We start from the raw sequence: 14334 nt of genomic DNA, 5'->3' as shown, positions 1-14334 counted from the left end.
GGGGGTGGGGGGGTGAGGGGATACTTACACACCACATGAGCGACCGTATAGCGTACCTGTATCACAGAACATCAAATTTAGAATTATTAATACATACCCTACACACAGATATCGATAAATACTGTGTGAGTTTAGATAACTCATGGACTATTTTTCGCTTCTGGTTTTTTTTTATTTCATTTAATAAAAAGTTAAAATTTACATACATATGCAAGTCAAACCTTTTCAACTAATATTTTCATATTTTGAAGTTTTACAACTTTTACGAAAATGTAAACACCTGTCAGTTGATTCTGTTAAAGTGCGACCCTCGATTTGTCAGCGTCCGGTAGAGGGCGACAATATCAATTCATTGCAGTGTTCGTTAGAGGGTAAGCATGACTAGCCTGGTAAGGTCCACAAGAGGGCGACACTGGGCTGGTAGTGTCCGTTAGGAGGCGATGACCGTACGCGTCTGGTACGGTCCAGTAGAGGGCAATCGAATGGAAGGGTTCGATAGATGGCGACACTGGGCTGGTAGGATCAATTGGAGGGCAACGGTAGCCGTATAGAGTTCGATAGATGATGATACTGTCTATGTGTAACAGAGGAGATAAAGAGTTCATCAGATATTGGAGGGTATATTCGCGGGTTCGTACCGAATCGCACATATATCGGTATAAAAGCATACTGTCGTCTATCTGTAGGAAATGCGCCACATATATCATAACAAACTCACAGCAATAATAGACATATCATTTAGTTACGTTTGACATGCCATGTCTATGGGAATGTAACACGTAAATCTGTATCTTATAAAACCCGTTTTTACGTTATCGAACCCCCAGTGCTTCGCGCGTGTGAAGTGGCGGGGTAATGTCTGTGAGAATTAGCAGTAAATGAAGTACACATTGATGGGTTAGGGGCCGACACCGAACGTCTGTTCCCACTCAGCCCGTACTTATACCGTCCGCTACTGTATCTATACTGTATAGATAATACTTAACTACTCATTTACATTAAAACAAACCATTAGTCCATTAATAGAAGGTTTCTTTTGGAACTAGTTGTTATTGTTTAGTTTTCCATTAACCAATTATATCGAATACGAAGTTTATTATGTTTGAATGTACGGGGTTAATTTCAATGAAATTATCACAGTGAAATACAATTTGTATTGGAGGGATATCATATTATTGTATCATAAGATCGTAACGTGTTAAACGTTGCTCTGTACATAAACATGATAAGAATGTAAATATGGAGTTAAGCTTGAGTGTTTAGACTTTATGATTTGTTTTAAAATCATGACTAATCTTTTTGTACTGAGATTTAGTCTGATTGTTTTGTATTGACAGATAGACAGACAGCCATTCTTTATTTCCTCGTAGGTCGAGATTATTACAGAACAAAATACATTCAAAATGTACACTTACACTATTTCTTGCATTTCATGAACTGTTTTGTCATTACTCATATGGCATTTGATAAGTCATTCATTTCATTGAACATTGTTTTCAGCGTTCTTGGTGTGCTTATCATCAAACATTCCCAGATATCATCATTAAGACGAATGACGCTTAGATCACCAAAAAGGAAACAACACTGTTCATTATCATCTAAGTTTGAAAACACAATGTAATCGTTAATGTCTAAAGTGTTTACTACTTGGTCAAATTATAGGTCTCTACTTTTGTACAATTAGGATATATAACTAGGAAATGCAGAACTATATCGTCCGATACTGTTCCACATAAACGACGTATCAACTTCTCTGTCACATAAAGAAATGAATTTTTCACCATTAGAGAACTAGCCTGATCGTTTTGCATGGAGATTTAGCCTGAGCGTTAGATATTGAGATTAAGATTAACCGTTCTGTATACAAATTTCTTCTCATAGTTTTGTAATGAGATTTAGCCTGATCGTTTGTATAAAGATTTAGCCTGAGCGTTAAGTATAGAGATTTAGCCTGCGCGTTAAGTATAGAGATTTAGCCTGAGCGTTAAGTATAGAGATTTAGTCTGATCGTTTGTATAGAGATTTAGCCTGAGCGTTAAGTATTGAGATTTAGCTTAACCGTTTTGTATAGAAATTTATACTGATAGTTTTGTAAAGAGATTTAGCCTGGTCGTTTTCTATACAGATTTATCCTGATCGTCTTGTATTAAAATTCACCCTGAATGTTTTGTATAGCGCTATAGCCTGATCGTTTTGTATAGAGATTTAGCCTGGTCGTTTTGTATAGAAATTGAGCCTGATTGTTTTGTATAGAGACATAGCCTGATCGTCTTGTATTGAAATTTAGTCTGATCGTTTTCTATACAAATTTAGCCTGATAGTCTTGTTATGAAATTCAGCCTGATCGTTTTGTATAGAAATTTATCCTGATCGTTTTGTATAGAGATATAGCCTGATCGTTTTATACAGAGATTTAGACTGATGGATTTGTATAGATATTTAGCCTGATCGTTATTTATGTAGATATAGCCTGATCGTTTTGTATAGATATTTAGCCTGATCGTTTTATACAGAGATTTAGACTGATGGATTTGTATAGATATTTAGCCTGATCGTTATGTATGTAGATATAGCCTGATCGTATTGTTTAGAAATGTAACCAGGTTACTTCGCATAAAGATTTCTATAGATGATGTTGGATGGATATCTAGCCTGATTGCTTGTACGTATCCTGACCCCACTTGTTTTTAGGTGGACTTACACGTGTGTTACACGTTCAGTTTAAATTTTGTGGATACTGACGTCTATGCACCCATTCATTAATGGGAAACACAAAAAAATATCGCTTGGTAACGTACAAAGGTTTCCCATTAAAAAATAGACGAGACGTAATGTTTGCGGTAATTAGTCTTCGCGGTATCCCATTACCACACATTGGTGTAAGTTCTATATCACCCACTATAAAGATGATGTCATGAAATATGACGCATTCCTCACCTTTATTAATAAAAAAAATACATACTTTGTCTTATGCCTCAGAAACAAATGTATATTAAAAAAAACTTGAACATTTTGTCGTTGTAGTTGTGACGTCATGGCGGAGTTTGACCTTGAAAGTCTCCGCTCCAGCGAACCAGAGCTGCCGCCTGTCACCCCCGGGTTTTTCGATCTCGACGCTCTGATCCTGGACGAAAAGTCTCTTTGCAACATCGATCAAATCATCGCCGCACTTGACATCAGACTCGACAAGGAAAACCAACTCGTCCACTTAGCCCTCCGGAACCTGAAATATGTTATTATGTGTCAGGACCGAAAGGGCCGCCTAGAGGCAGGAAAACGGTTATCGGCCCTTAACGTTGCCAATCCGGATCACCTTAACACACTAGCTAACCTCGAGCACGTGTACAAACTCTGTCACAGACGAGCCGACGCTAAGGCATGCCGGGATAGGCTGGATGAGCTCCTGGACAAACGGAAGCGGAAATATGAGATTCTGAAGGCGCAATGCCTCCTAGAGCAAGGTTGGTTAGTTGAGAGTAAACGTATTATAATGCATTGAAATCTTTCATCCCTATAATTTCAAATATAAATTCTGATATTTATCTTGATATATTTACATTCTGTGTTGCATTTGCCTATATGTCGTTAGTAAACCAAGTTGCAGTATATGAGACTGTATATTACAATTAACAGTGATACGGCCAGTGTAGGAATACAGCCGGTACAAGGTAAACAAACATGGCCGCCCGATACTTTCGGTATCAATAGGCATATTGTCGGAAAACATTCTGGGTTCGTTAGCATTTAGCAATATAGGTCATCGCAAAAAAAATAAAGCAACTTGACAAATTATGACAATATAAATTTATTATAAGATGTGTAGGTACCACAAAATTATTGTAAGCGCCATTCTAGATACGAAATTACCAAGTTTGTCAACGTCATCACACAGGGGATCGGGTTCGAGATTTTGAGTTATGCATAACATCAGTGGATAACCACAACACTAAAATTCAGCATTTCTAAAACCTTGTAAAAGTCGAGGGTATCGACAAGGTTTTAGAATGTGTATACATACCTTTTTAAGTGTAGTGGTTATTCAGTGATGTCATTCATTACTCAAAATCACGAAACCGAGCCCCTGTGAACGTCGTCTGCTAGCGATGCTAATCTGACCGATTAGACATGGAACCTATTTCAAACGAAATGTCTTTGGAATCGTTATCACCTACTGAAAGGACCACTTTAATTAAACATTTCCGAGTGTATATGCTTCTGAAAATAATGTAATATTCCAGTCGAAGGAAACATAAGCGTTTCCGAGTAAACAATCAAGTCCGTTGAGCGCCGCATCACTTGAAAATACATATATGTAATCTATCAATGCGCGAAAAACAGCTTTAATTTTAAACAAGCAGAAGTTATGCAATTATTAACAATTTTTCAACATTAACACACTCATAGGAAATAAATAATAAACTTAAGTTTGTGTTCAAACCATTTTATGCGCGTGTGGTTTTCAATGACACGAGGGACTATATTATTTCTTCTGGAAATGTCATCTGTTCTAGGATTTGAACTTACTGACGTCACTGATATGATAAGCAAGGATACATATCCGGTTTCCCCACTGGAAGGCTACTTCCGGACGAAAAAAATCAAGGGCAATGTGTAGAAAGGGGAAGCAACTCTGTTTACGCACGCATGTGTTACCTTTAAAGATGAAATTCAAACGTATTTTTGCTTCAGCTACTATACAAAACAAACTATATACATATAAATGTAAATATAAGCATTGAACTGTTACAAGATGCAGTATACAGTCGATTAGGGCGACATGAATATTTATCTGTCACCCAAATTGCATTCATATCGACTGTATACTGCATCTGGTAACAGTTCAATGCTTAAATATATACAAAAGATCATATTGAAGAGAAGGTTACAGAGCTGCCAGAGTCACATGCCATACAGGGTTATTATTACAATTCTTGACATTTTTTAATTGTCATGATATTAAACAGATGCGAAACGATGTTTCTCTATGTAATCGTGTAGAATGTAAAACTGTATAAATTAAGATAAAATATTTGATCTCATGAAAGTGATGTTATGATAAGGTGTGTTTTACTTATGGGTACTGTAGTCCATTGTCTTTCACGGTTTGCTCATTTCATTCTAAACTTGTAAAGTTGCATTTGTACAATAAGGAATATTTTTCACTGAAATCGATATGTTAGAATCTCCGCGTAATCAGTTTGATATGATAACTATTTATACCCCTCCCCTCTATGTCGCCTCTCCCTGACAACGTGTTGGACACTGTGCAGTCCCACATCTATTCCTCTGATCATATGCTGTAAAAGTAGACAATTTTTAAATATATATATACGCTTGGGGATATTTCGCCCTAATTTAATCAACGCGAAAATCGCGAGCATATTTACACCGCGAAAATTTCCCCTTTTTCCATATTTGTTCGTTTTTGCTTCAAGGATACGTGTACACAGTGTTGTATCACGAAGCTAAGGGAGTTGAGATGGTCAAAGGCGCAATGGACAGTGTCACGAAACGTCTCGAGGGCCTCCGAAGGAATTGTAGAGATAGTCGTGCGGAAACATCTATTGATGGTGTCCTTGCAGAAGTGAGTATTTTGACGTGTGATCTCCTGAGTATCGAGGATTCCAAGGTGCGTAAAGCGTTCAACACCAACGAGTGCCTGAAGAACTACGAGGTCGGCCTGGAGATGTTAATGTGTCAGCCTGGCACAGAACTAGAGGTACAACTGTGGAACTACTATCAGGCTCTTATCAACTACAACATGGCTAACCTCACATCACTCTGTAGGTAGGTCAACGTCACAGTAGGAAGGTGAAGGTCACATCCCACTGTATGTAGGTCAACGTCACAGTAGGAAGGCGAAAGTCACATCCCTCTGTACATTGTATGTAGGTCAAAGGCTCGTCCCTCTGTATTTAGGTCAAGGCTACGTTACTATGTACGCGATCAAGGCATCGATACTCTGTATATACAGGTAAAGGTCCCATCACTTTGTTGGTAGGTCACGTCCCGCTGTAGGTAAGTCTAGGTCAACCCCCATTATATGGAAGGCAAATTCATTTCACACTAGAAGGCGTTTAAGGTCTCGACATTCTATACGTATGTTCAGCAAAAATAATTCGAACACATTCCCCTGCAGTCTACCTCTATATAAGTGAAAATAGAACAACGACTTTGTAAAATAAACATTTTAGAGTGGAATACCTACGAAGTTGAACAATATTCATTCAAATCGTTAAAGTGTAAAAGTCTGAGGCAGTTCATGTAAAACAAGGGAGGTATCTCTGTATGTTTGTAATAATTTGTGAACTCTCCTGTATTGGAGGAGCGATTTAATGTTGTTAAACGTGAACGAAGAATGAAGATTGTTTCTTGTATTCAATATAAAATTACTTCACTGTTGCTATAGTCCTTTTATGTATACAACATAGGGAAAAGAAATCGTACCTCTTTCAATTCAGAACCAGTAATATCTGTCAGTGTATTGACTATTCACTGCAGGGCTGGCGAGGCCGGGATACACCGGAAGAAGGCGGCGCTACTGTTTCTCCGGGTCTACAAGGAGCTTGACCAAGACATCCCAGAATCGATGATGTACCGGGCTCGTTCTCTCGGCTACCTTGGTCATCTCCTTGCATCTACATTTGAGGGAAAAGGTGATATTGCTGTTCTATCAGTTACATTTACTGTACCCCTGTTAACACTGGCCCCTGCGTCTACCTGCAATATATTTCCGTTCTCCTGGTGCCATAGACCCTGTGACTACTTGTAATAAGCTTACCTTTCCTCTAGCAATTTAACTTAAAGTCATGGTATTTCAGTGAGAGAGCACTATAAAATCTGCTTCAGATCCGCGCTATCACAAGGAGGCAAGCACACCAACATACCCTGTCTTCTTCATACACACACGGAAGTACGCATACACTACACACATGAAGACACGTCCTTAAATGACCATTGATGTTAATAAGACGTTAAACAAAAGTAAACCAAACAAAACACCAAACGTCAAGTCAACTGAAAACGTCAACAGTAGGAACAATGGAGACAAACAACTTGATTTAAATAAATTAATAAAAATATAATACAAAAGATGAATAATTAAAATGAAATAAATAAAAAGAATAAAATAAAAAGGAAAAGCGTTTCCGCCATTATTAATTGAGCCAATATGCTGTCTTCAACGTTGTACAATGAACAAAACTGTAAAGTAGACATTGAAATATTGCACTCTGTAATACGAATATTTCCAAAACAATCAAGATGCTGATCGAACAAGTGCTGCAAAGTGACGAACAAAAGATACATGAAACACTCCTGTGTGATGTAGACGGAGAAATTTCAGCCCGAGGGTAAGCTTTTGGAAGTGAGCACCAGGCTCTGACAAATATCTTTTCCCGAGGGTCGATGTTTCCCCTTCTGCATCACGCAAACGTGATTTCTTTTTTTCTCTCTTGCACTTCCCTGCTCTACAATGAGTAATGATGGTTAACAAAATGCAATAAGGTAACGCTGCGTAAAATGATGACTTAAGAAGTAAGACAGAAAAATCTAAACCCTCAGACTAAGATTGTTCATTGACTGGTCCTTCGACAAAGCCTCGGCCTAGACATTTAAGAATTTTGCCCTTTAAGTTGAGATTTTTTTCTGTCTTACCCCCAAGGTGGGTTAAGATTATTTAAATCCTTTCTTTAACAAAACCGTTAAAGCACCGAATATGTGTGACAGAAAGAAACATCTACAGTGTGTATATGTGCACCAATGTCTGTAGTATATAGTCTCCGTGTAGGGGTCACATATGAAGACACAAATAATACTATATGTACATTGTATTGTTATAAGATATGAATAAAGAGGTATCCAATGCCTGCGTCCATTATCTTTCCAATTAAATCCTGTTAAATGACTACTAGTAGCTTTCTAGTCGTCTGTAGTATCAACATGCTCACTGTCGACATGACTCTAAGCTTTCTGTTATCCTATGTAACCACCTTTAATTAATGTCTTTTCCCGCTACAGGTGACACCTACAAAGACACGCTGGAAACATTTACCATAACAACAGCACAACTCGGGGGCGTGTCCAGCTTTCTGTACGAAAAAGCCCGTTCGTACTGTCCGGAAGATCACGTGATTTTGACGACGGAAGCAAATTTCATGTTGCACAAAGCTCTAAATAAAACCCAAAACCTCACAGAGAGAAAGCGTCAACTAGACCGAGCTAATATCATAGTCTCGCGGTCGTTATCAAATCTATCTGATTATTACGAGAACTCGCTTGCGTATTCTGTCAGACGAGACATCAACTACCACCTTTCTCAGCTCGCCCCAAACATGGGAGAAAGGTATCTGCGGCAGGCCAGGTCTGACGGAGAGGTGGTGCTGCTTTCGGGAGGCGTGGCCGACCTCGTTACCATGGGAATGATCTGTCACCTGTTGGCCCAGAGTCAGCCCCAGTCACGACGGCTATCGAGTATAGCGGACAAAGATGACGTATTGTACGAAGGTATTGACTACATTCAGCAGGCAATCGAAAAGGGCGCGCAGGATCAAAGTAAACTCAAGTGCTACGAAACTCTTGCAAGTAGTCTGTTTCAGCTTAAGTCGTATAGAGAAGCAGTGGAGTGTCTTAAGCGTGTGATTGAAAATGATACGACACGGAATGTGATTCTGTTTAAAACGTTCTGTACTTATTTTTTCGAATTGTATAAAGACGCCGGGAAAAACGGGCGCCATGTATTGCAGGAATTCGTGTATTGGTTGTGCTGGTGCGCAGACAAGTTTGGTCAGGATGACGTCATCAATAACTTCGCGAAGTGTACGAAAGAGTATTTCACGGAAATGGTTGCGGTCATAGAGGTATTGACATCTAGTATCCATGGAAACGGAGGGGGGAATCACGTTTGCATGATAGAAAAACTCAAACAAAAGCTAGAAAAAGTGAGGAGCAATGAATCTAAGAAACGAAACGCACCGCCACGTTCACCCAAATCTCGTTTCCGGTTTCTGCTTCGTAGTCCGCATGATAAAAGCAGAACTATCGGAGAAAAGGAAAGGACGCCGACACGGTCGATTGGACAAGCGGCTGGGCCTGTGTCCAGTGTCCTAAGGATCGTCCTCCAGCTGCCGGGAATGATGCCACAGTATAGTGGCACGTACGACTACATCGTCATGCATAGTATGACTGACATAAACTGGGTCATGTATGTCCTCCGGCCCTCATTGGAGGAAAGCTTTGGGGTGAACAAGATCAGAGGTGAGTACACGCCTGTCCTCACAGAGGTTACATTGTGGTGAACTAGATAAGAGAGTGTATCTGGTCTTTACTGGAAAAGCTGAAAAAGAGATGAAAAAGAGCTGAGATGAGTATACTATTTTCCCCACTGTGAACATCGTTGTGATAATAACTAGATAAGAGGTTAGTATACCATTGTCTTTACTGGTGAACAAGATCCGAGGTGAGTTAGCTACCCTCCTTACAAAGGAAATCGTTGTGATGAACGAGATTGACGGTCAGTATATACCGGTCATTACTGGGGAAAGCGTCATGAGGAACAAGATCAAAATCGAATGTAACCTGGCTCACACTGGGGGAAAGCGGTGTGACGAACAATATACATGTAGGAGATACATATACTCTAGTGCTTATTGGGAAAATCTTCGGAATGAGGGGCCGGGGTGTCCGAGTGATTAAGGCGTCTGACCGTCTACGATCACCAGCCCTACACGCCAATGAGTCGCGGGTTCAAGACCTACGTGGGGCAGTCGCCAGGTATAGGCCGCAGGTAATCCTCCACCACCACATAGCTGTTAGTACAACGAAAAGCACAAACAAACAACCCGTTCAGAGTTAACTATATCAGCTGTAGTGTACTGCAGCAAATAGTGGGGAAATCAATATCAAATAAGTGTAGATGCATTGGCCTAACGGAGGAAAACGTTTTGCTGAAGAAGACCAGGACCCGTATTCATGAAACACTTATCATGCTCAGATTCTGTGTTCATTCACGAGTTTTTGTTCGGGTAATGAATTAATAAACATACGCGTTTTTTCCTATGATTTGGAACAATTCTGGAGACATAAAAAGCCGTTACCGTGTTCAGTGTTTACATTTAGGTTTATAGGTGTCGCATGATTTCAGCGGGTCACAGGAAAGCTAGTAAGAGCACAGAATTCATGCACGAGACGGTTTCATGAATTCTGGGTCAGAGGTGAGTAAACTACACTTAACACTGTAAGGAGATTGACGATTACCAAGATACACAGTAAGTACACTACAACCATCGCATGCGACTAAAAAAATAATCAGTGATGAGTATTTTCCAGTCCTTACAAAGAAAAAGTCGAGCGGACGTGAGAAAATAATCTCTCCTATTTAATGTACAAATCTACATAAATGTTGTTTGTTCTTTCTCCAGGCTACCTTGCTGGCCGGGACTTTGTGGCTTCTTCCGGTATTTGGGAGCCATTGAGGGACAAAGTGGCAACAAAGGTCATTCTTGTACTGTCGATGGAGTTCATGCGGACAGAATGGACGTACGCCGAAGAACAGACGGACATCATGCGACTGCTAGAAGAGAAAAGCCGAGAGGGAAACTTGGTGCCTCTTTTACTGGACTCTCCATGCAAAATTCCCGAAAGACTCCGCTGGATTTTGGGACTGAGTTGGCGGACCCCCGTGGGTCCCTATGATTGGGACCAGGTTCGTCGTTATCTGGTTTGAATGGATACCCACAAGTTACTTCCCGTTTTGTAGCCACAGAAGTAACATTATGGTTGTGATCTTGTGTTTGGCATTGTGTGTCAAACCTGTTCACGTATCGACTGCTGGAAAATATAAATGGCAAAAAGTTTAAAAAATATTTACATCTGCTGCCCTACAATGTCTGTTTGTGTTTTTGTAACAGGTATGAACTTCTTTTATACAATTATACTACTATTGTGCAGTTAATGACTTTCTTATGCATCCTCTTGCCACTACCAAATCTTTTCTCTGACATGACAATGGCATTGATTAATCATCGCTGAAAAGAAAAAGAAGAAAAACGAATGACATGCCTGCCGGATCCTTTATGAAAATAATAAGGATTAAATTAACTAATCAGAGACAACTGTAATGACTTGTTATTAAATGCAACGGGACTAGACAGGGATTCGAACTCGAGACCTTCCGATGTAGGGACTGTCGTTCTAACTAACCGAGTAACCTCTCGCCAAAGTTACAATACTGTAATAATGAAAACGAAAACATGGTAAAAATTACTGTACGAACGAAAAGCTTTAATGGATTTTTAAAAATGTTTTGCCTGCTGTTGGACAAGGATCTTTAAAGAATATACAACTGCTGTTTACACCAGACTGTCCGGTAAACATTGGGAACATTGGTACGTGGTTGTTGTGACAGTGCTATTTGGTGGATCAAATATATGTTATAGTGTTTCTGCAAGGTTAGTATAATGTAACAGTGTTTCTGACTGTTCAATGGAAGAGAAAGCGTTTCTGATTGGTAAATCAATGTAATAGAGGTGTCTTTGATAGGTCTATATTATGTAACAATAATTCTGATAGGTCCGTACTATGTAACAGTATTTCTTATTAGTCAATGAAAGTAAGTGAGTCTTTGAAAGATATGTCAATGAATTTCGTGTGTTTCTGACATGTGATTGCTGGAGTGCATTTTGTGATCGTACAGTGTTTCCTCATACGAAAACGCAAATGCTAGAGTGCTTTTGAAAGGCCAGTTAATGTTACATTTTTTGTGAAAGATTCGTGATATGTTACAGTGTTCCTGATTGGTCCGTGATATGTTAGAGTAATTCTGATAGGTCATTATATTTGACTAGTTGTATATTTATTTACCACGTACTTCTGTGATCTTCCCGTAGATTTTTGTGATTATTATTTTTAGCCTATTTATTTGTGAATATATAATAAGTTTTTTTGCGAGTTTTATTTACTACCTAAGTATTTGTAAATAATCACAATGCTGTGATGTTTGTTATTGTTCAACGTTATAGGAAGAGGTTGTATTGAAGCAGGAGGGACCAGAGCATGCGCATTGTAGCAAAATGGAATTCTGCTTTTTGTGATGAAAGTGTTTGTGGTCGTAGATAAGCATGTATTATGGTGCTGCCACAACTTGTTTTTTTTACTTTTTCTGACGGTAAGAAATTGGGTGGATTTATGCATTAGTTTCTGTGAGAAATTCAAGAATATAATGCCTAGCACGATGAAATCGTTTATAAAGCACCACCTTCAGTCTGTAAATTTCTTTGACGTGTAATTCAACTTCAAATGGAGAAATTAATAGACCCGATGGGTTTTGATCGAATATAATTTCAGTTTGGCTTATATTAATAACTGTAATATGACAATCTGTAAAAAAAAAAATGAGAAGAAACCGATTAATGATCAGTAAATAGACCAGGCCAAAAAATCCAAAACACTATTATTATCATTTGAATATGTTTTTACAGGCCATGTTATTTCTTGCAGAAAAAAACAATTTCACAAACGCCTTTATGTCTATTTATGCTGTTTGTAGATATTTTAGAGAACTGTGTTTCTCGATCGCGATAACAAACATGTGATCTTGTTAACACACCGTGTATTTATATGTTTATTTGGCCGTTAAAAAATAATTGAGAGATTAAGAGAGAGAAATCCATCTTTGTTGCAACACAATTTGTAATAATAACGCTCTTTAGTTGCTACTACGAGCGTTAAATCTGACAAAATATAACCCACTTTGCAATTGATAAATATTGTAAAACATATTTACGGATGTCGCTGCCGAGGTTAAAAAGCGCTTGCTCTTTCGGAATAGCTCGTGTCACATTCACTATACGTTACAATGGAACTTTATGTATATCTCCATACTTTCGGATTTTGCTCTTCGTTTGTTTTCCCCTCATTGTAACAGCTTTGGACATGGTTGTTGCAAAGACATCTGTTTTCATGTGTATGCATGTGTGTGCATGTTTCCAGGTTGTGTATACACAACAACGGAACCGTCCAATTCTTGATACTTGGCAGAAAAATGCACCATAGTCTGAGGACGAACGAGGTAAAGGTCGCAGATTATGGGTCAAGGTCACAGCAGCCTTTTCAAGAACAAATGGCGTATACAGCTATCCAATGGATATTCTTTATACTCAGCAGATAACGCGCCATTGTGTTAGGACAAAACCTATTGAAGGTCAAGATCAACAGCCAATGTCATACCAGCTGAAATGTCAACAAACTGTTCCTGTAGGGTTAATCTTGGATTCATGTCTACTCTCTATTGTCATTAAATAGTTATTACCAAATTGAGTCAAGTTTTAACGCACATCACTAACGATTGTTCCGAAGGGTGTAATTATTACAAAATTGGTTATAATTACAAAGTGGGTTACAAAATAAGAGTATGAAGTCGACGAACGATTAATATGTACAAATAAACCTTATTGTTACCAATGAGCTAGTCTGAGTGTTTATGTTTTTTTATTACATGGAGCCACAGATTTAAATTGCAGTACAGTTGATAATATTTGCCGGGATTTAATTTTGCTAAATTTAATACCCAGCTGAAATTAAAACCATTGATTATACTCTCCGTGATCAGATATTCATGTACATTGATAGTAAAAAAAAATAATCCTTTCAGTATTTAACCGTTACCTGCCGAATGAAGAATATAAAACATAAATTTTATATTGTATTTTACTTCATTTTCACAAAACATTTGTATTACAAGTATCGTCACCCAAATACAAAAGTCGTGAGCGCAATATTTGTACCTGGCAATATTGTGCAATATTATATCCACGTGAACTAGTTCTGATCGATATAGCCGCGAAATATTAGCCCTGCAAATTAACAATTTATGCAGTAACTAAAGCCGTCCATTAAATATACCCTGTAATCACACCATGTAATGAACATGAAGTCCTCCGTAAAACTTCGATACATTACAACCGTATATTTTACTCATTTCGAACAAGATATAGAAACTTTGGGGTTTTACCGTATTTAACCGTACCAGTGACCATGCTGTATGACTAAATATCTCTTGTTATGATCAGACAGAATCAGTGGTATCGTGTCAGTTGGGTGAACTGCTTTAACTTGATAAACTATTAGGACTATTGATATTGTGGTAGTCCGTTGACATCGAACTAGGTGAGTTTAGGGAGGACCGCTGATATTCGTGGTTGCACGAGCTTGTGTGACGCGAGTGTCAAGTACCAAGGCGCCTAGTTGGCGGTATCTCCAAATATCTGTCGAGTACGTTTGGCACCTTCTCTTGATGCATCAACATCATGCTGACCTTAACCCTCTCTTACTCAGCAT

General features: G+C 38.7%; 1 protein-coding gene across 1 annotated transcript in view; it reads left to right on the top strand.

Annotated features, from left to right (window-relative positions):
• Window positions 1-13456, top strand: part of LOC110454496 — a 32595-nt gene extending 19139 nt beyond the window's left edge. Inside the window, exons 2-6 of the mRNA XM_021504011.1 lie at window positions 3025-3461; window positions 5436-5787; window positions 6502-6656; window positions 8020-9255; window positions 10419-13456. Of these exons, the coding sequence (XP_021359686.1) occupies window positions 3035-3461; window positions 5436-5787; window positions 6502-6656; window positions 8020-9255; window positions 10419-10723 (2475 nt within the window). The 5' untranslated portion in view covers window positions 3025-3034 and the 3' untranslated portion in view covers window positions 10724-13456. The remainder of the gene's footprint in view (window positions 1-3024; window positions 3462-5435; window positions 5788-6501; window positions 6657-8019; window positions 9256-10418) is intronic.
• The last annotated feature ends 878 nt before the right edge of the window (window positions 13457-14334 follow it).

Source organism: Mizuhopecten yessoensis, unplaced genomic scaffold (assembly GCF_002113885.1).
Source record: "Mizuhopecten yessoensis strain PY_sf001 unplaced genomic scaffold, ASM211388v2 scaffold7901, whole genome shotgun sequence".
Taxonomy (NCBI): Eukaryota; Metazoa; Mollusca; class Bivalvia; order Pectinida; family Pectinidae; genus Mizuhopecten; species Mizuhopecten yessoensis.
This window is presented reverse-complemented; position numbering and strand designations above follow the sequence as displayed.